This window comes from Nematolebias whitei, chromosome 12 (assembly GCF_014905685.2).
Source record: "Nematolebias whitei isolate Nwh7 chromosome 12, NemWhi1, whole genome shotgun sequence".
Taxonomy (NCBI): domain Eukaryota; kingdom Metazoa; phylum Chordata; class Actinopteri; order Cyprinodontiformes; family Rivulidae; genus Nematolebias; species Nematolebias whitei.
The window spans coordinates 44,754,986-44,772,966 of record NC_056509.1 but is presented as its reverse complement, the minus strand read 5'-3'; the positions used below and the strand labels follow the sequence as shown (position 1 = coordinate 44,772,966).

The 17,981-nt window shown below is 39.4% G+C and overlaps 1 protein-coding gene across 1 annotated transcript in view; it reads right to left on the bottom strand.

The window, feature by feature from the left end:
• fam184ab (family with sequence similarity 184 member Ab) overlaps positions 1–17,981 on the bottom strand; it is a 96,567-nt gene that overhangs the window by 61,224 nt on the left and 17,362 nt on the right. Inside the window, exon 7 of the mRNA XM_037685952.1 lies at positions 12,683–12,868. Within this exon, the coding sequence (XP_037541880.1) occupies positions 12,683–12,868 (186 nt within the window). The remainder of the gene's footprint in view (positions 1–12,682; positions 12,869–17,981) is intronic.

Genomic DNA, 17,981 nt, shown 5'->3' with positions numbered 1-17,981 from the left:
TCTGCCTGGAGCTTCTTTCTACCTCAAACTAAAAAAATAAATGAAGAAACAAACAAACGAATGTATGTCTAGCATTCCTTGAAGGAATGCATATCACCCGTCAACTTTAAAGCCAAACATCAGCTGATGTCGAGGAAGGACAGAGCCATTTTATCAGAACTTGAAAATAAATCTCGTGTAAATAAAGATGTTTGAGTCCAAAACTTAATCAGTTATAGATCTGTCATTGACGACTTCCTGAAAGTTTCATTAGAATATCTCCAGTGGTTCACAAGATATTTTGCTAACACACACACACATGGGCAAAAACAATACTGTCCGCATTCATTTTTCGACATTGGACAATAATAAACAACTATTTTAGAAACCCTCTTCATGTATTTCTGCATGTTTCTTAGCAGTAATATGATGCTTTTCTTACACGGACCTTACAAGGATGATCCAGATTCATGCTCAATAATCCAGGTAGAAAAATCCAACAAAGCTAAGTCAGATCCTCTGGACGGTTTCTTTTAGTTGCAATGTTTCGTCTAGGTCTCATTTCAGCAGAGGGTAGAGAAGGCGAGCCTGTGATTGGAAGGTTGCCGGCTTGACCACCCATATTTGCCCCAAGCCCTTAACCTCCACCATCTGCTCACCCTAGATGGCAGCTCTCTGCTCCACAGGGAGGGCTGTGGTAGCTCTGAGGTCTGTGGTTACATCAGAAAGGGCATTCGCCGTAAAAACAATTGCCAAGTCTTCGTATGAGTTAGTTCGATGTGGTGACCCCTGAAGGGAGCAGCCAAAAGAAAAAGAACTGTTGAGATTAGATGTATATGTTTTCAGATACACCAGGAGCCTGTTTCTTTGGTACCTGGGAGGTTCAACCATTAGATGTGGGCATAAGAAAAAAACAACCTCATGCTCCAAGTCTAATTCCAACTACGTGGAGTGTCAAAGTGACAAAAGAGCACGATGGGCCGTTAGAATGCTGGAACTGAAAGCCAGAAGAAAAAATAAAATCGATAATAACACATCAGGATTATTATTTTTTTTGTACCTTGCAGCTTGAAACTGAGGCTCTTTCATCAATTCATTTAAATTCAAAATGCAGCCTTCTGACAGAAAACTCATTAAAATTTAAAGTGATGAAAGAGCAGCGCTGATGGAAGAAAAGATCATTTAGTAGATTAAACCTGGATACGACAGCAGGATGAGGTGACGAAGCACCGAGGGACGAAGAAGCGTTTCTTCTCGTGCGTCCGGCCAGCCGTGGTGAAGAAAAGAGAAGAGAGAGGACTGATGGAGAAGGTGACAGACTCCCTGTCCTCCTCCTTGTCTCTCTTTCTGTCTGGACATAGGCCACACAAACACTGGACAGGAGGGAACAATGGCAGGGGATGTGAAGTCATGGAAATCACAGCATCAAAACCAAAGCAAGTCTTTGTTTTGAATGCATATCACCCACACCTTTCATGTCAGAGTTTTAGACTAAACATCTTATGATGAGAAATGATGGAGTTCTTGCAATTTTGGTTAAACCTTGAAAATAACATTATGTGCAGCCTTTTGCTTATGTTAGCATGTATCATCCGCTACCACCACACCAACATCAACATCTGTGAAATTCACTGATTTATAGCCATTTTGGTGGGGATTCTGTTTTTTCCCAACACTAACACTTTGTTGCAGCTCCTGAGTTGCAGGGTCAAGCCAATTAAGCCTAACCCTAACCTCTTGCCTTTCAGCCTCAATGTTCGTCCTGCCACTGTCCTTCATCTCACTCAAATTAAGGGCAGCCGACTCAGGACCCGAAGGTCCTGGGTTCATTCCTCTGGTCATTGCACATCTCGTAGTGTCTCTGAGCAGGACACCTTATCCCCAGTTGCTCCCTGGGCACTTTCTATAGCTGCCCACTGATCCACCTGGTGGTTGATGGGCTAAAAGAAGAGAGCCAATTTCTCCATTGTATGGGAACATACAATGATTACAACACATAACGCATTATTATTATTATTATTATTGTCAAGGTTTTAAGCCAAGATGTCGTGCAATGTGTTGTGCTCAAAATATGTGTTGGGGACGATGCTCAGTTATTACCGCACTCAATTTCAACTCAGTATTGGTAAAATGAGCAGAGTTATAGCATTGGTGTATTTAGTTAGGTCAGTTGACTGTGGCAGACATCTTTAATAAGGATGACTTCAAAAGTCAGTCAGGTCTAGATTTTAACTCGATTACTTTCCAAGAGTTTCATTCATATTCAGACTTGTTCTTCAGAGATTGTGCTAACAGTACAAACGTTCACACAAACTCACAGGCAAAAACATTATCACCTCTTGCCTTCATGAGTAATAATAGAAACCATAAAAAATGCATAGCGGCCTCCTTTTAATGTATCTGTCAGCTTGCATCAGGTCTGCAGTGGAATCTCATTTAAACCTCGTCCTCATTATGTAACTGATGCAGGAGAACGGTTGATGACTCCCCTTCAGACGGCCGTGCGTGAGCGGAACAAGGCCTAGGTGGAGATTAGGCATCATTACAGCCAATTTTAGTCCGGTGGAAGAATACGCCTCTGCAGCAGGCGAATCAGCTGTTGGCTGGGGTTTGGCACAGCTGCTTCATGCTGGTTGAACTGGTCCTGACTTCTGTTTTAAATCCCACAGGACATGTTCAGTGTTTCGTGTCACATACCAAGTCATCCTGACAGGAATGTTTTGTTACAATCGAAACACCAAAAGAAAAGGAGCATTGTTGGAGCTGTAATGTCTTATTAGAAATCAATAATTTCTGCATTTGAGTCTTATAAAAGCATCACGAGCAACTTCATTACTTTGAGGTTAGAGCACAATTTAATTTAAAGTGACCGAGTTAATCAATCAACCAATATACTTTATTGATCCCAAAGGGAAATTTCATTATTTCAATCAGTTTTAGCCATATTTGAGTTTTTAAACAGAAAACACAAATATGGCTTGAAAATGAGGCTTGAAAAGTCAAGTCAAGATTTACATACACCGATTATTTTTTGGGTTTCAATAAAATTTGTCCACTGGTTCATGAGATATTTTGGAACAGAAACAGATCCAAGAACACAAAGAACATCAAAAACACTGCTGTCCCTTTAAGCAGCAGACAATAAAAATTTTAACGTCACAAACTGAAATCTTATTAAACAAGCTGTAATTTCTGGTGTTGCTGAGATATTCAAGCCTCCCTGGTAAGGTCTATTTGGGGGTTCTGGAGAGGAGGATCCGTCGGATAGTCGAACCTCAGATTCAGGAGGAGCAGTGCGGTTTTCGTCCTGGTCGTGGAACACTGAACCAGCTCTACACTCTCAGCAGGGTCCTGGAGGGTGTGTGGGAGTTTGCCAAACCGGTCTACATGTGCTTTGTGGACTTGGAGAAGGCGTTCGACCGCATCCCTTAGGGAACCCTGTGGGGGGTACTCTAGGAGTATGGGGTACCGGGCCCTTTGATACGGGCTGTTAGGTCCCTGTATGATCGGTGTCAGAGCCTGGTCCGCATTGCCGGCAGTAAGTCGGGCTTGTTCCCGGTGAGAGTTGGATTCTGCCAAGGTTGCCCTTTGTCACCGACTCTGTTCATAACTTTTATGGACAGAATTTCTAGGCGCAGCCAAGGTGTTGGGGGGATCTGTTTTGGTGGCCTTAGGATTGCTTCTCTGTTTTTTGCAGATGATGTGGTCCTACTGGCTTTATCAAATTGTGATCTACAGCTTTCACTGGAGCGGTTCACAGCCGAGTGCGACATGGCCGGGATGAAGATCAGTTCCTCCAAATCCGAGGCCATGGTCTTGAGCCGGAAAAGGGTAGAGTGCCCTCTCCGGGTCAGGGAGGAGGTCCTGCCCCAAGTGGAGGAGTTCAAGTATCTTGGGGTCTTGTTCACGAATGAGGGAAAAATGGAACGCGAGCTCAATAGGTGGATAGGTGCAGCGTCGGCAGTGAAGCAGGCACTGTACAGGTCTGTCGTGGTGAAGAGAAAGCTGAGTCAAAAGGCGAAGCTCTCAATTTACCGATCGATCTACGCTCCCACCCTCATCTATGGTCACGAGCTTTGGGTTGTGACCGAAAGAACAAGATCTTGGATGCAAGCGGCCGAAATGAGTTTTCTCTGCAGGGTGTCTGGGCTCTCCCATAGAGATAGGGTGAGAAGCTCGATCATCCGGGAGGGACTCAGAGTAGAGCCGCGCTGCTTCTCCACGTCGAGAGGAGCCAGTTGAGGTGGCTCGGGCATCTGTTTAGGATGCCTCCTGGACACCTCCCTGGTGAGGTGTTCGTCTCACCGGGAGGAGACCCAGAGGAAGACCCAGGACATGCTGGAGGGACTATGTTTCTCGGCTGGCCTGGGAACACCTCGGGATCCCCCCGGAGGAGCTGGACCAAGTGGTTGGGGAAAGGGAAGTCTGGGCCTCCCTACTTAGGCTGCTACCCCCGCGACCCGACCCCGGATAAGCGGAAGAAATTGGATGGATGGATAATTTCTGGTGTTTTTGAGATATTCAAGTGTGTAGGAGTCACACTGTAGAACAGAGGTAAGTTTATTTTTATTATCTGAGGTGACACAGAATGACGGATTCTGGTGAGTAGAGGGAGGAGTTTTATCCACCACCAGGTGGAATGGCGGAGCTAGGGCGTGGCCAATGGTGGCCTTGACCAACGTATATTAATCTTTGACCAACCCATTAATTTGAGGAAACTATAATTTTAAGCAATACAAAACTTAGACAGCATAGTTTGTTCAAATGATTGGGGTGGTTGTTTTACAATTATATTTGGTGGTGGTCATTTTGGATTTTGGCTTGGCAACCTAATTGTCAATAGTGGGGGGTTTTAATGCCTAGATGTCGCCGCACACCAAAACAGAAGTCGTAGGTACCTCACTTACTTTTCAAGTTATCATGCTCTCTACACGGACAGACAGACGAACGGACCGAGGACATTTCCAATTTCCCCTCTTCACTCTATGTTGAGGGACAAGAAAAACAAACTAATAATGATCTAAATGGACAACCCCAAAAAAATTAAAATACAAAAGTTGCTTTTGCTGAGCTCAACCTGATCCACTCTGATGATTGTTTCTTGTTAGTTTATTATATCATTAAGTTTATTCATGCTTCGTGATTCTTGTGTTTACATAAATTGCTCGAGTTTTCTTTGTATCAGACCTTGTGTTTCCTTGTGCCATTAAGTGATTCTCCTCAGTCAGTTTTCTGCTCCCTCAGTGAGCCTGCCACGCCCAGTTACACCTGTTCACACCTGTTCACACCTGTTCCTGCTTTCAGTCGCATCTGCAGTCACTCTTCGATCTGTTCTCAGTCATTCCTCAGTCGAGCATTTTTAGGGTTCGCGCCACATCCGGTCCTTGTGTTCCTTGTGCACTCCTGTAAAATTATCCTCAAGTATAAAAAAATAAAAATAAATGCATCAATAAAAATTCTCCTCAAGTATTTTGTAAGGTTTTTTTTTTTTTTTGCGTTTTGCTTTGTTAAATAACGTTTTTCGTTATTTTCTCAAGCTCCTTGTGCCAGTCTGCATTTTTGGGTCCAACTGCCAGTTAAACCGTGACACCCTCATTGAGTTGTTTCCATGTTTTTGCCAGTGTTGTTTAAAAGTAGATGCATTTCTCTTTTATTTTGAAAGGATACGCTAAATTTCCTCTTGCAGCTGGCAGTTCTGTAGAACATGTGCAAAAGCAGAAACTCCTCTTAGTGGACATTCTCGTTTAGCCCAAGATACATTAGAGTGAGTTGCATTTTTTGAATCACATTCATAAATCAGAGAAAAGAGGAGATTGGTTCAGAAATGCTTCTGTTCGTTGCAGGAGTTAGAAAAATGTAAAAGTAAAAATATATCCGATAGAATATGCAGCAGACAAGCAGTGAAAAGCCTCCGTCCTAGAAGAGAGCGAACAGGAAGTTTGGGCAGAAGGAGGAACTTCTGTGAGTAAGAAGCAGTGAATTATTAAAGCTGCAGGCTTTAGAAACAAACACACCGACACACAAAACACATCTGTCCCATCAATTCGGCCTGCTCTAATTTCTACTTACTTTTGACTCTCCTGCAGTTACACACGAGGTAAATGTCATCAGCGTTCAGGCGGGACTTTAAATTTAAACATCTATGGGTTCGGCAGCTTTTTAAATGTCAAACCTCCACAGCTACAACAAGCTTAATTTTCTCACGTTTGAAAGAGCAAAAGTGACGAATATCAAAATACGCTATGTAAATATCTTCTGGTGAGGCTGAAAATGGATGCTTCCTTTTTACGGTTCATCACATATAGTGACGTTTACTTGATGATTTCTTCAAACTGTTGCCGACACAACGTGAATATGCAGCTTCCACGAGGAGCCTCAGCTTGCGTCTCCTTTAAATAGCACCTGCCGCTGTCAATGCCCTCTTCACCTGCATGACTCATCAGACAGGTGGAAGAAGTCACCACATGTGGCTCCCATCAGCTGCTCCATTACCAGAACCTGCTTCCACTGAGTATCTTTTTTATACTTGCTCTTTTTGGAGCTCTGTTGTAACTCGATGGCAGCGACAGAAGCTCAACCAAGGGGAGTCCTGGATGCCATTTATAGGTGATAAATATAAATGTGCACCCACGTCGGTGGACTCATTTGCCAGCCTCTTACTCACTACAATACCCTCTTTCTGGTTTACTTTAGTTTAAAGAGATCCTCGACAAACAGATGATATTCCGCAGGAGTCTAAACATGAAACATGTTGATTTTAGACACATACTTTCACTTTAACCAACAAACATTCCTAACGTGATTTAATAGATATGAATTCATTAATGAAAACCTTCTAAGTGAAATTAGCCGGCAGTTTTACTCCTGTTGATCATTTTTGTCAGCTAATCTGCTTTTTCAATTCTCCAACAATCACTTCCATGTATGGGAACAATAACTAGAGAAATTGCATTTCCTGCAAAAATGCAGTGTGAATGCTTATTGCAGAATAACTTGCAGAAAAACAGCTGAAATTAGCTAAAAACAATTAAATGTAGTTGAAATGGAAGAAAATGCCTATATTAGCCGAATAACGCAGAACAATCATCCCAAATTTGCTGAATTGGGTTTAAATAAGCAGAAATCAGTACAAAAATTACAAAATTAGTTTAAAAAAGCTGAAATTAGCAAGAAATAGCTGAAAAGTAGCTGAAAAGACAGAGGGAAGCAGAAAGAGCTGGAATGAGCTCCAAAAATATGGAATTAGCTGAAAAAGATAACATTTGCATAAAACAGCTAAATAGAAGCTGAAATTGCAGAAAAAGATTAAACAAGCAGACAAAGCTGAAAGGAGCATAAAGACGTTAATTAGGCTGAAAGTAGCTGAAATTACCACAAAAATTTTGAATTGATCTGAAAAAAGCAGAAATTAGCCAAAAAAAAACAAAAAAAACAGCTGAAAAGAAGCTGAAAAAACAGAAAGAAGCTTAAATTACCAGAACGAAGTGGAGAGAGTACATTTGAAAAAAAGTTTAAATAAGTGAAAAAATGTGGAATTAGCTGAAAAAGCTAAAATTAGCATAAAACAGCTAAAAGAGGCAGATCTGTTGTTGTTGCTGTTAAGCACTTTGACAACAGGTTCTGTTTTAAATGTGCTCTATAAATAAAGTTGACTTGACTTGACTTTCAGTAATACATGGGAAAAATGTTTGTAAATAAAGTACAACATTTTCACAAGTATAAGAGTTATAAAAAACAAAAGTCGCATCACCCATCCCCTGAATGAGCTGAACGTTTTGAGTTATGAATAGCTAAAACGGACACAAAGTAAGCAGAAGTGTTACATTGTTAAAAATGTACAGAGGGAAAATAAACGAACTATGAATGCTGACTCAGCATTTACACCACTAAAGTCTGCACATCCCTTCAGTAAATGTACTCGTCAACATTTGACTTTACAGCTTAAAGTTTATTGTTTTGTACTTTTACATCAAATCAGACTTTTATGGCATTATTTGCTTCCACTTGTACTGTAAGGAATAAAAATGATCCGAAAAGGAAGAAGCGGGTAAAGATGGATGGATGAATGGATGGATGAATAACAGAAATGATTGTTAGCAGCAGCGCTCTTTCCCAAAGTTATTTACCGTTTGGCGGAGCAGCAGGATCGTATATTTGCTCTAATAAATCCCGGAGAGAAAGAGTTTGAACATAAATACAAGTTCCAGGAATTCTTCCATTGTGCGAGTTATATTATTATTATTATCATAATTTTTATTTATCGCTGTCAAAGGGTGAAGATGGGTAATAATGTTTTTGCTCGTGTTTGTGTGTCTGTTACCAACACATCTCAGCCAGAACAGGATCCAGGAACTCTTATTTTGACAGGGTGTGTCAGGACCAGTCTAGATAAATATCTAACACATAGATGTTTAACAGCCCGTTAAAATACACCAGAATGCAGGAAATGACCCTTAGCGCCCCCCCTCAGCTACTTGCGTTCCGGCACCGTTTGGTTTACAAATTAAGCACTGTTCTCAACATACTGTAAGATGGACTGAGTTTAGTTTAAATCTCAGACATCAAAACACATTTTTTAAGGTAATACTCAGCCTTTAATGGGGAGCAATACAATCCTGCAGGACAGAAAGAAGGCAGGAACATTAACTGCAAGTTGTATCAATTGTTAATGTTGTGGTGAACTTCAATGTGCGTTGCTCCTTATAATTAATGCATTAGGACGCAGACGTTCCAAACAGTGTTTCTGTGCTTGTTTTACAGCGTGAATCGATTGTGCTTAATGTTGTTTTATTTATTTTATTTTATTTTGTTGTTGTAAAATCAGACTGTTTTCAGCTTGATGTTGTCCTGAGGGGACAAATTAAGACCCAAATGTAAACAGCAGGCAGGAAAACAAGAAGAACAAAAACTGTTCAGTAACTAGGAGTGCAGCAAAGCTGGCAATAAAAACAAGACAAACAGAAATTCACAACGAGAACGACGACATGAAGAGCAGCGACAGGGACAAAGACGGAACACAAAGCTACGGCAAAGAACAGACAAATCCCAACAAAACTCACAGACGGTGATAATCAACAGAATGGTGCCGAGACGTAACCAATCAGCTAAATAAAACCTGACAGGAAGAAACTCCAGAGATGAAAAAGTTACACAAAATAAAGCACAACGTACCGTTGACTGGAATTCATAAGAAAACGAGACAAAACAACTTGAACATGGGAGAAATATTATTTTTAAACCAATGTAGACTCAGAGTCAATTAACTCAGAAATATAAACAAAACACTAAAAACATCTAAACCAGAACACAACACACCACAACCCCCGCCAAGATTAACAGACAAATGCAGCTCAACATTTACATTTTCCAATATTTCTATTATTGATAAAAAGTAATCATTGGATGTACAACTAGTTAAAGTTTGAAGTCAACTCGTTGAGATTTATGATAGCTAGAAACAGAAACAGAACCTGGAAGTTGAAGCCGCTTGTGGTGTACATGCTTTAAGCCCCGCCCCCTCCATATAAATGAATCAGACATTTTCCTGACTAAGAAAACCAAAATACACACCAGATAACTTTTCACATGTTTGGTTCTGTTGATTCGTGTGGTTCTTACCTTTATGTTTTTTTATGTTTTCCACGAACATTTAGGGACTTTCATATTGAAACTACACATTCTAGCTTTACTGATTCTGGGTGCAAAAATACAACATGGCAGCTACCAAAAAAACAGCCACTTTGGCTTCAATTTCCTCTTCGTTTGTATTAATGTCAATAAGCTGACCCGATTCAAAATGGATGCCACACCGCATCAACTTTAGCCATGGAAAATGGCTGCAATTCTGTCTATTTCACATACTGAATTTGGTGTGGTAGTAGCTGAGACTGAACACATATTCTGAGCACTAATAAACTGCACAAGAAATGTGTTTAAAATATTGGACTTAACTACTTGAAGTCAGCTTTGCCTGCCTGTTAGCAAAATATCTCATGAACATCAGGGATGATTTTAATACAACATTCAGTAAACATACACTGGATGTGCATAAACAACTGCTTAACATTGTGAGACTCAAGATGGCTGCTGTAGCTAACAGACCACAGCCAACACAGACATGACTATAAATCAGGTAATTTAATAAATACTGAGCTGATATTTGATGTGGTAGTAGCTGAGAGTCATCCTCAACACATACTCTGAGTGTAACAGCTTGTTATAAGTATTTTTCAGAAGCAGACAGCACGTCAGTGGGTAAATAAACACAAGTGATATTCATCTTTAATATCTGTGTTGGTTTTTTTCATAATGATCCAACTGTGATATTCACACTGGCGCATTAAAAGGCTCCCAGTCCACCTGATGACACTAAAACATGTGCAGCCGGGGTGAAGGGTGTGTCAGTCACCGCTCCCCCATCACCAGATCCAGCACCAACACACCAAGTGCTGCGACAGAACCAGACATTGTGGCAGACAGTAAAAGCAGAACACAGAGCTGAAATCTTGGGCTTTCACCGAGTCACTGTTAGAAAATCAAACTCACTGAAACGGCACCATTCAACAGTTATAAATCTAGATCTGGTGTAAAGAAGTAAAGTGAGAAGAGCTTCTTGCACATTTATCTTTTTTTATTATAAAATCTACTTCTTTTTTTTACATTGTGTATCAACTTGTTCAGTTGTCTAGCCGGTGGGTCTGTTCTCAGAGTGAAGCTTTTAACAGTTACTTTGAATAAACACAAAAGGTTTTATGTTTGACTAGTGAATGCTAGTAGTTTTTGAAGTTAGTGTTTTTTCTGGACTGTACACAAAGAATGCAAGTACACAATACTTTTGGTGCAAGATCCTCAAGGAGGTAGGAGTCACACTTTAGAATAACAGACGTACCAATAGTTTTTTTTTCTTGTCCGAGGCGGCACAGAGTGACAGATTGTTGCAAATGGGTGGAGTCAGGGAGTGGCCAATGGTGGCCTTGGCCCCCATTCATTGATTAATTTTCAGTCACCACAAAGGCCACCTCATCATTTGAACAGACTATACTTTTAAGCAATATAAAAACTAGAAAGCACAGTTTCCTCAAATGATGGGGTGGATAGTATCAGTGTTTCCTCTAGGTTCACTTGCCTTTGCAGGGTGCTCATGCCTTCCGTGATTTTTTGTAGATGTGGGGGTGGTGGTGAAGATAGAGACACGTCTGTGTTGCACGCTGTTTGTACAGACAGTTTTCGAGTGGGGTGATTGAACCGCGAAGTATTCCCTCGCTACTTCGCAGTTCAATCACTTTGTTTATCGCGAACATGCTCTATCACGTTTTTTCAAAATAAGATTGGACCTGGCACACAATTGGCTGATTGATGGATGACCCACATGATTGGCATGAAGTTATTATTTAAAATAAATTTAAATTATTTAGCACCTCCTGCACCTTTGTGCAGCCCTTACTGCTGCAGCTGATCATCTGTTCTCCGTGCAGAGCTGAGAAGTGGGCGTGGCCAAGAGCACTTGCAGGTGGCAAAGAACAGAGGAGACAGGGAGCTGAAATCATGACATTCTGTGCTCTTTGAGTGCGTTTAGAGTTTAGAAACATTGTTTAGAATATTGCACGAGTATGGGAAGGATTTAAAACACCTTTATATATATATAAATATATATATATATATATATATATATATAAATATATATATATATATATATATATATATATATATATGATATATACGATATATACATGATCCTGTACATAGGGTAGCAGCCATATTGGATTTTGATGTAGTAACCCCATTTTTGATAGTGACATTTAGTACACGTAGAAGCATCCACACACCAAAATAGAAGTCGGAATGTTGCTTATTTTTCAAGTTATCCAGCTCAAAAGATGGACAGACATATATGATGGCAGCCATCTTAGATTTTGACATGGCAACCCAACGTTCATAAGGAAACTTTCTTATCCCTAGATGTAGCTACACACCATAATGGAAGTCAGTACCTCACCTTTATTTAAAGTTATCATGCTGACAACATCTACAGATGGACAAATGAACAGAGGGTATTTGTGATTACCCCTTGATCCACCATGAGGGACGGAAAAGAGAAAACTGAGCATGTACTATAGTACAAAGCTACTGTGTATAAACTCATTCCTCCTTCTGTTAGCTAACCTAAACTCTAACATTTAAAGTTAGTACCACCACAGTGTTTATATCCCTCATTTGTACATCCAGATTTTTGTTTAGCCTCACATAAACAGTCTGTTTTACACCTCATTTAATAACATTTCCACACAAAATACATTTTGTGTGGAAATTAAAGGCCTAGAAACTTTAGCTGAAGATGATTTTATGTTGAAAAATGATGAAGTTGCAGTCGTTTTAGTCAAACCTGTTAATGACTCCGATTCAACCACACCAGTCTTTGAGCTAAAGTGTGGTGCTGCAGCAGCTGAGGGTCATCCTCAACACACACACTGCGAGTGCAAACACATCCTGTGTGATCTCAGACGTCATTTGGAAGGTTTGACCCTAACAGCTACAATTCTGTCTCTTCTCACCGTGACGATTTCAGCTGAAAACTCTGGCATAAAAAGGCGTTCTTAATTTTTTCTTATTCTAACACTGTTCAACTATTCTGACTTGATTAAACCTTGGAGGAGAGAGGGCGTCAGTATGGTGTGTGTGTGTGTGTGTGTGTGTGTGTGCTCACAGCCAGCAGGCGGTTCTTGTCCCTCTCTGCGTTGGTCAGGGCGTTCTCCAGGGTCACTCTGTGCTTCTTGGTGACTTCCTCCAGAGCCCGAGCCTGGCTGTCCTTCATCTGGTTGGCCTCCTCTTCGTAGCAAGCTCGTATGTTGCTCATGTCCTTCTCGTGGGACGCCTTCTCCTCGTGGACGGTCTGACACACACAGGAAGTGAAACGCACATTTAAACCATGCTGAAAGGTGAGCTCTGTGCCACAGACACACATCCTCACCATATGCCGTTTTATATGCCTGTTAAGACCCGTTTCTGTCTGTTTTAGAATTATCTCAAGGTTCGTTTCTTTATTGTCATTCAACTCTTTTTTTTTTTCATTTACCTTTTATTTATACAGGTATTCTCAATGAGTCAAGAGAACTCATTGTCAAGATGGACCTGTTTTTGGGAGCAAGTCGTGGGGGTTAAGAGCCTTGCTCAACGCCCAGAGTGGGGCCAGTGAGGGTGGAGGGAGGTGTGGGTGTTTCACGTTTTCCAACCACATTTTGATGTTGATGGTACCGGGAGTTGAACCTGTGACTTTCTGATCACAGGCCCATCTTCTCTAACCTCTGCGCCACCACTGTCCCAAATCATATGTGGTACATGAGGTGGAATGAAACTGTGTACTCAAGGTCCCAGTTACACCCAAAAATAGAAATAATATAAACTATAAAAAAAAAGAAAACGCTATACAAGGTAAGATACATGCTAATATAATATAATACGGTGTATTAAATGGTGTATCTGATGTTATAGTAAAATATATATATATATATGTGTATATATGTTTTCTATCAGTTGTCTGCTCAGTCCTGTGTTTGGGTCAGAGGATATGACAGAAACATTTTTAATTAAAAACAGAGCAGAGAGATAAAAGCATTGGCAGATTGTGGTCTAATGATGTTTTTCAGAGAGACTGAATGGAGTTCTGCTAATTTAGGTTGTTGCTAAGCTTCAGTGCTGATCAAAAGAAATAAACACCTTTATTTTTGTTGTTTTTTCATTAAAGCCTGGCTAGAATTTTTATTTTTTTATTTCAGAAAAACGGCAGGAAAAAAAAGCCAGCCTTCATGAGGGGAGCAGCTGTTTCTCTCTCACACCAATTTTACCAACTTTTGATTGGCTGGATCTGAGCCAGGAACTGCCCCATGGGACCCATGAAGTCCATTAGTTCAGTTAATTACTGAGACGTTAAAGGCAGTTTCAAACTCTCCTGGAGAATACGACTTCTAAGTCATTCAAATCAGCAGATCTCTTTTCAGCTGCAACACTTCTTCCTCTATTTTTATTGCCTGTAGAAAAAAAAAAAAAAAAAAAACTGGGACTTTAATCAGTTTTTGGAAGGACGTAAAAGTCAAGCTTTTGAATTAAAACCTTTTTAAAAATGTCTGATACTAGATTATTGGGTACCACTTTACAATATGACTCCCTAAATGTATGGCTAATAAATAGTTTATAGATGTGTTATTAATTCCTCTATAAACACTTTATAAATCATTAATAGCTGCTTATGATGCGTTAATTAAGGGCAAGAAAGAGACAAAATTGACCAGTTTCTTGTCAAATGGTGAGCCAAATATACCACCTATATATTTAATCTAGAGTTGTCTTATTAAACATTTCAGACTAAGTTACTACAAGTGCAATAAGCATTTGTAAACCTATATTTCTTTGGGATATATTAGTTATGGATACTTTTAATGCAGTGATAAAGTACAATATTATATGCTAAAAAAAGGTTTACAAATGCTTATTGCACTTACAAGGTAGTAACTTAGTCTGAAATGTTTAATGTAAATATATAGGTGATATATTTGGCTCACTATTTGACAAGAAACTGGTCAATTTTGTCTCTTTCTTGCCCTTAATTAACGCATCATAAGCAGCTATTAATGATTCATAAAGTGTTTATAGAGGAATTAATAATATACCTATAAACTATTAATTAGCCATATATAAGGGGAGCCTTATTGTAAAGTGGTACTGATTAGGGTAACAAAAATAGTCTTTTTAAAAGTCTTGTAGAGTTTAAAAGTTCTAATAATGCCATGTTTGCAGGACTGTGTGGTTCCTGAAGTTTAACAAAGAGTGATGACAAAAGTGGACAACAACGACAACAATAGATACTCACAAATAATTCATACAAATTTGTTTATTTTATTTTTTTATATATAATTAAAAACAAATTGGTAATTAAAAGGATAATTAAAAGGAAATGTAGCAACAACAAAAAAACCCCAGCTAGATTACGAGGCGGTGTATAAAACTAAAAACAGGAACATGTCTGCATCGGTTCTTGCCAGGAACTTAACAGATGTTTAAAGGTACTTGGAGAGGTCACGGTCGAGAGCTTCAGATCTTTTTGCAATATATTCCAGGAAACAGGAGCGGAGTAGGAGAAGGACCTTTTGCCTAGTTACACATAATTAGTTGTGATTGACACCAATCAATCACAACAACATATATCTGTTGGCTTTATTGCCTTATTACGCTACTAAAGTCTGTTTTTACTTTACTGCTGTCTGTTGCTGAGCTAAAACTGGGACCCGAGTCACAAACTTTTGTTCTACCTCATTCATGCACCCATGTGATGACAATGACAACATTTTCTTTAGACATTAATTTTGTGTATCTCAGCAGGTTTTGAATAGAAAATTCTCAAAGGTGGCCAGATGAGGCTACTGTTAACCAACAACAGAAACCCATACCAGAATTTTAATTATTCTGCGCTGTGTACGTTACTGTAGATAATCACCTTCTGATGTAGGTACTTTGCTCTTTTTTTTATTTTTACACTTGATGTAGCTAAGAATCCTTAAAGCCTGCCCTCTTGTCTCTCTAATTGATATTTATGATTGAAACGAACATTCCTTGTAAAGATGAATATCACTTGCTGTCTTGCACGCCGAATGTTTAAACTTGTCTTGCACAAACCCTTATAGCTCAGAGCATGTGTCAGGAGTGACTCTCAGCTGCTGACGCACCAAATCTTAGCTTAATATCTGTAAAACTCACTGAATTGTAGCCATCTTTGTTTTGGCTAATGCCAGTTAGCTTTGGTGGCCATCAGGAGTTCATGACATAATTTGCTAACAGACTGGGAGGCCAGCAAATTACAAAGGGGGGCCTCAGCCTCCCCTGGCTCTCCTTTTGGTGGCGCCTCTGGTTTTGGGACAGAACAGCTGCAGTGCTGCAGTAAAGGATGAAAAAAGTAAATATGGCTGTAAACCATGAAGAACTTTAAATGCACATTTTATTAATTTGTATAAATTCAAGCTGTGAACTGTGAGGACTGACAGTAACTATCTGGTTCAGGATATTTATAATAAATTCACTCTTCCCTAGGATTTACCACCAAACAGATTTTGGGGCATGATGTATTAAAAAGGAAAAGCTTCTAAAAATCATTTCTGAAACAAACTGACCACAAACACTTCTGAACTCATGCTCTCATTACATGATGAGTCAGCTAAAAAAAACATGTACATTTAAAAGTATTGTTTGGCTGCGCATTTAAATTAAAGCCACGACAGATTATTAATTGCTGGCACACAATTAAAACACCCTCAGCATGGAACAAACATCCTGGTGTGAAGAATTTATCAAAATCAAGCGCTACTGTTGAAATCTGCAGGAAAACATCAGTTAAAACTAGTCGGAGGGAGCAGGACTGCTGTGATATCATGTGGCAACGACAACGTGGAGAAAAACTCTACAGTTTGACAAACGGTCCGCATCCTGGGAGGTTAATTGATGCTTTGGATGAAGGACTCGGAACAAGAAAAAAGTACCAAACCTTCTTGGGAATGAGAGAAAACAAGCCTCATTAATGAATTTATTTCCCCATACTGTTGCCTGTTTACACGAGTAAGATCACAGGACAATATTGATATAATATTAATTGATATAATATTAATACAATATTGATATAACTGAGCATGGACATTTTTGGTTATATACAATATTGTTTTTCTTTTTGTATCCTAATGCAGCCACTTTTTAAATTAAACCAATCCAAGATTTTTTTCTAAACATGTAATCACAAAGAAGTAAATTCACAAGATGCTGTATTTATCCATGTTTTTTTTTAAAGATCCTCAACTGTTTGTTTTTTTTGTCTTTATATATGACAATTATTTTAAAAAGGCTGTTGTGACAAAAATAAGCATTTAACTCCTTTAATCCACAATTTAAAGACAAAAAGCAGCAACTCAATAAAATAAACTAAGATTTTTAATCCTTTTGGCAGGATGGAGCAGATCTCGGGGATTACTCTCAGGCATAGTCCATTGGTGTGCCCATTTAATTTGAACGTTTCAGAATCGAGTGGACCAACACAGACTCGAGGTCGATGTCATTAAGTTCTGCCTGTCCCCAAAACAATTGTGTTTATCTGAATTTGGATCCTGACTGGCCTTGACAGGCCGTCTTATCTTAATTCGCCTGGAAGTTTAGTAAACCTTGATGCTCTGCCCCTCCCACCGAGGAAGTCTACAGACCAATCAGATGGGCCCAGCTGAATCTGACATCATTTCAGGATTCTGGATTCTATCAGACGTCATCTTTGGCACCCCTCGGCACCCCTCGGCACCCCTCGAGAGCGTACGGATCTTTCCGGAGGGAACTATGTGAGCTGATCGATTTTATCTGAACTCTGCAGTACCTCTGTGTGTTGTCTCTGGACACGCTCACATGATCAAGGAGGACCATCAGCCTAACAATGGTCCCCCTTGATCATGTGAGCAGCTGTTTTTGGTTGTCAGCAGCAAAATGGTTGATCCACTCTGAGAAGGTGCTATTTATAAGACTGAGCTGAACACAGCACCTCAGACTGAGGAAGTCTTTCAGATGAAAGACAAAACATTTCTACTTTTTTTTTTGTGTTTTGCTTTGTTTTGTTTTTTTTGAATGTCCAGAGGACCAGAATTAACTTTTTTAGATTTTTCTACCTGGATTATTGAGCATGCATCAGAATGAATGAAATATTTTTAATACAAGAATTAATATTTCAAGATTGGTCAAAAATAGTATTTCAGACAAAAACATTTGTGACATTTTGGTCATTATAGAGACAATTGTGCTGCTGAAGGTCAGGCAGGCCCTGTCACGCTCTGTTTTTAAAACTTGTTTAAAAACACTTTTTTTAATTGGCTTTTAATCTAGAGTGAACTAGCATCTGTGTCTTAATGTTGTATTCTTTTACTTGTGATGTTCTGATTAGTTTATATATATATATATATATATATATATATATATATATATATATATAT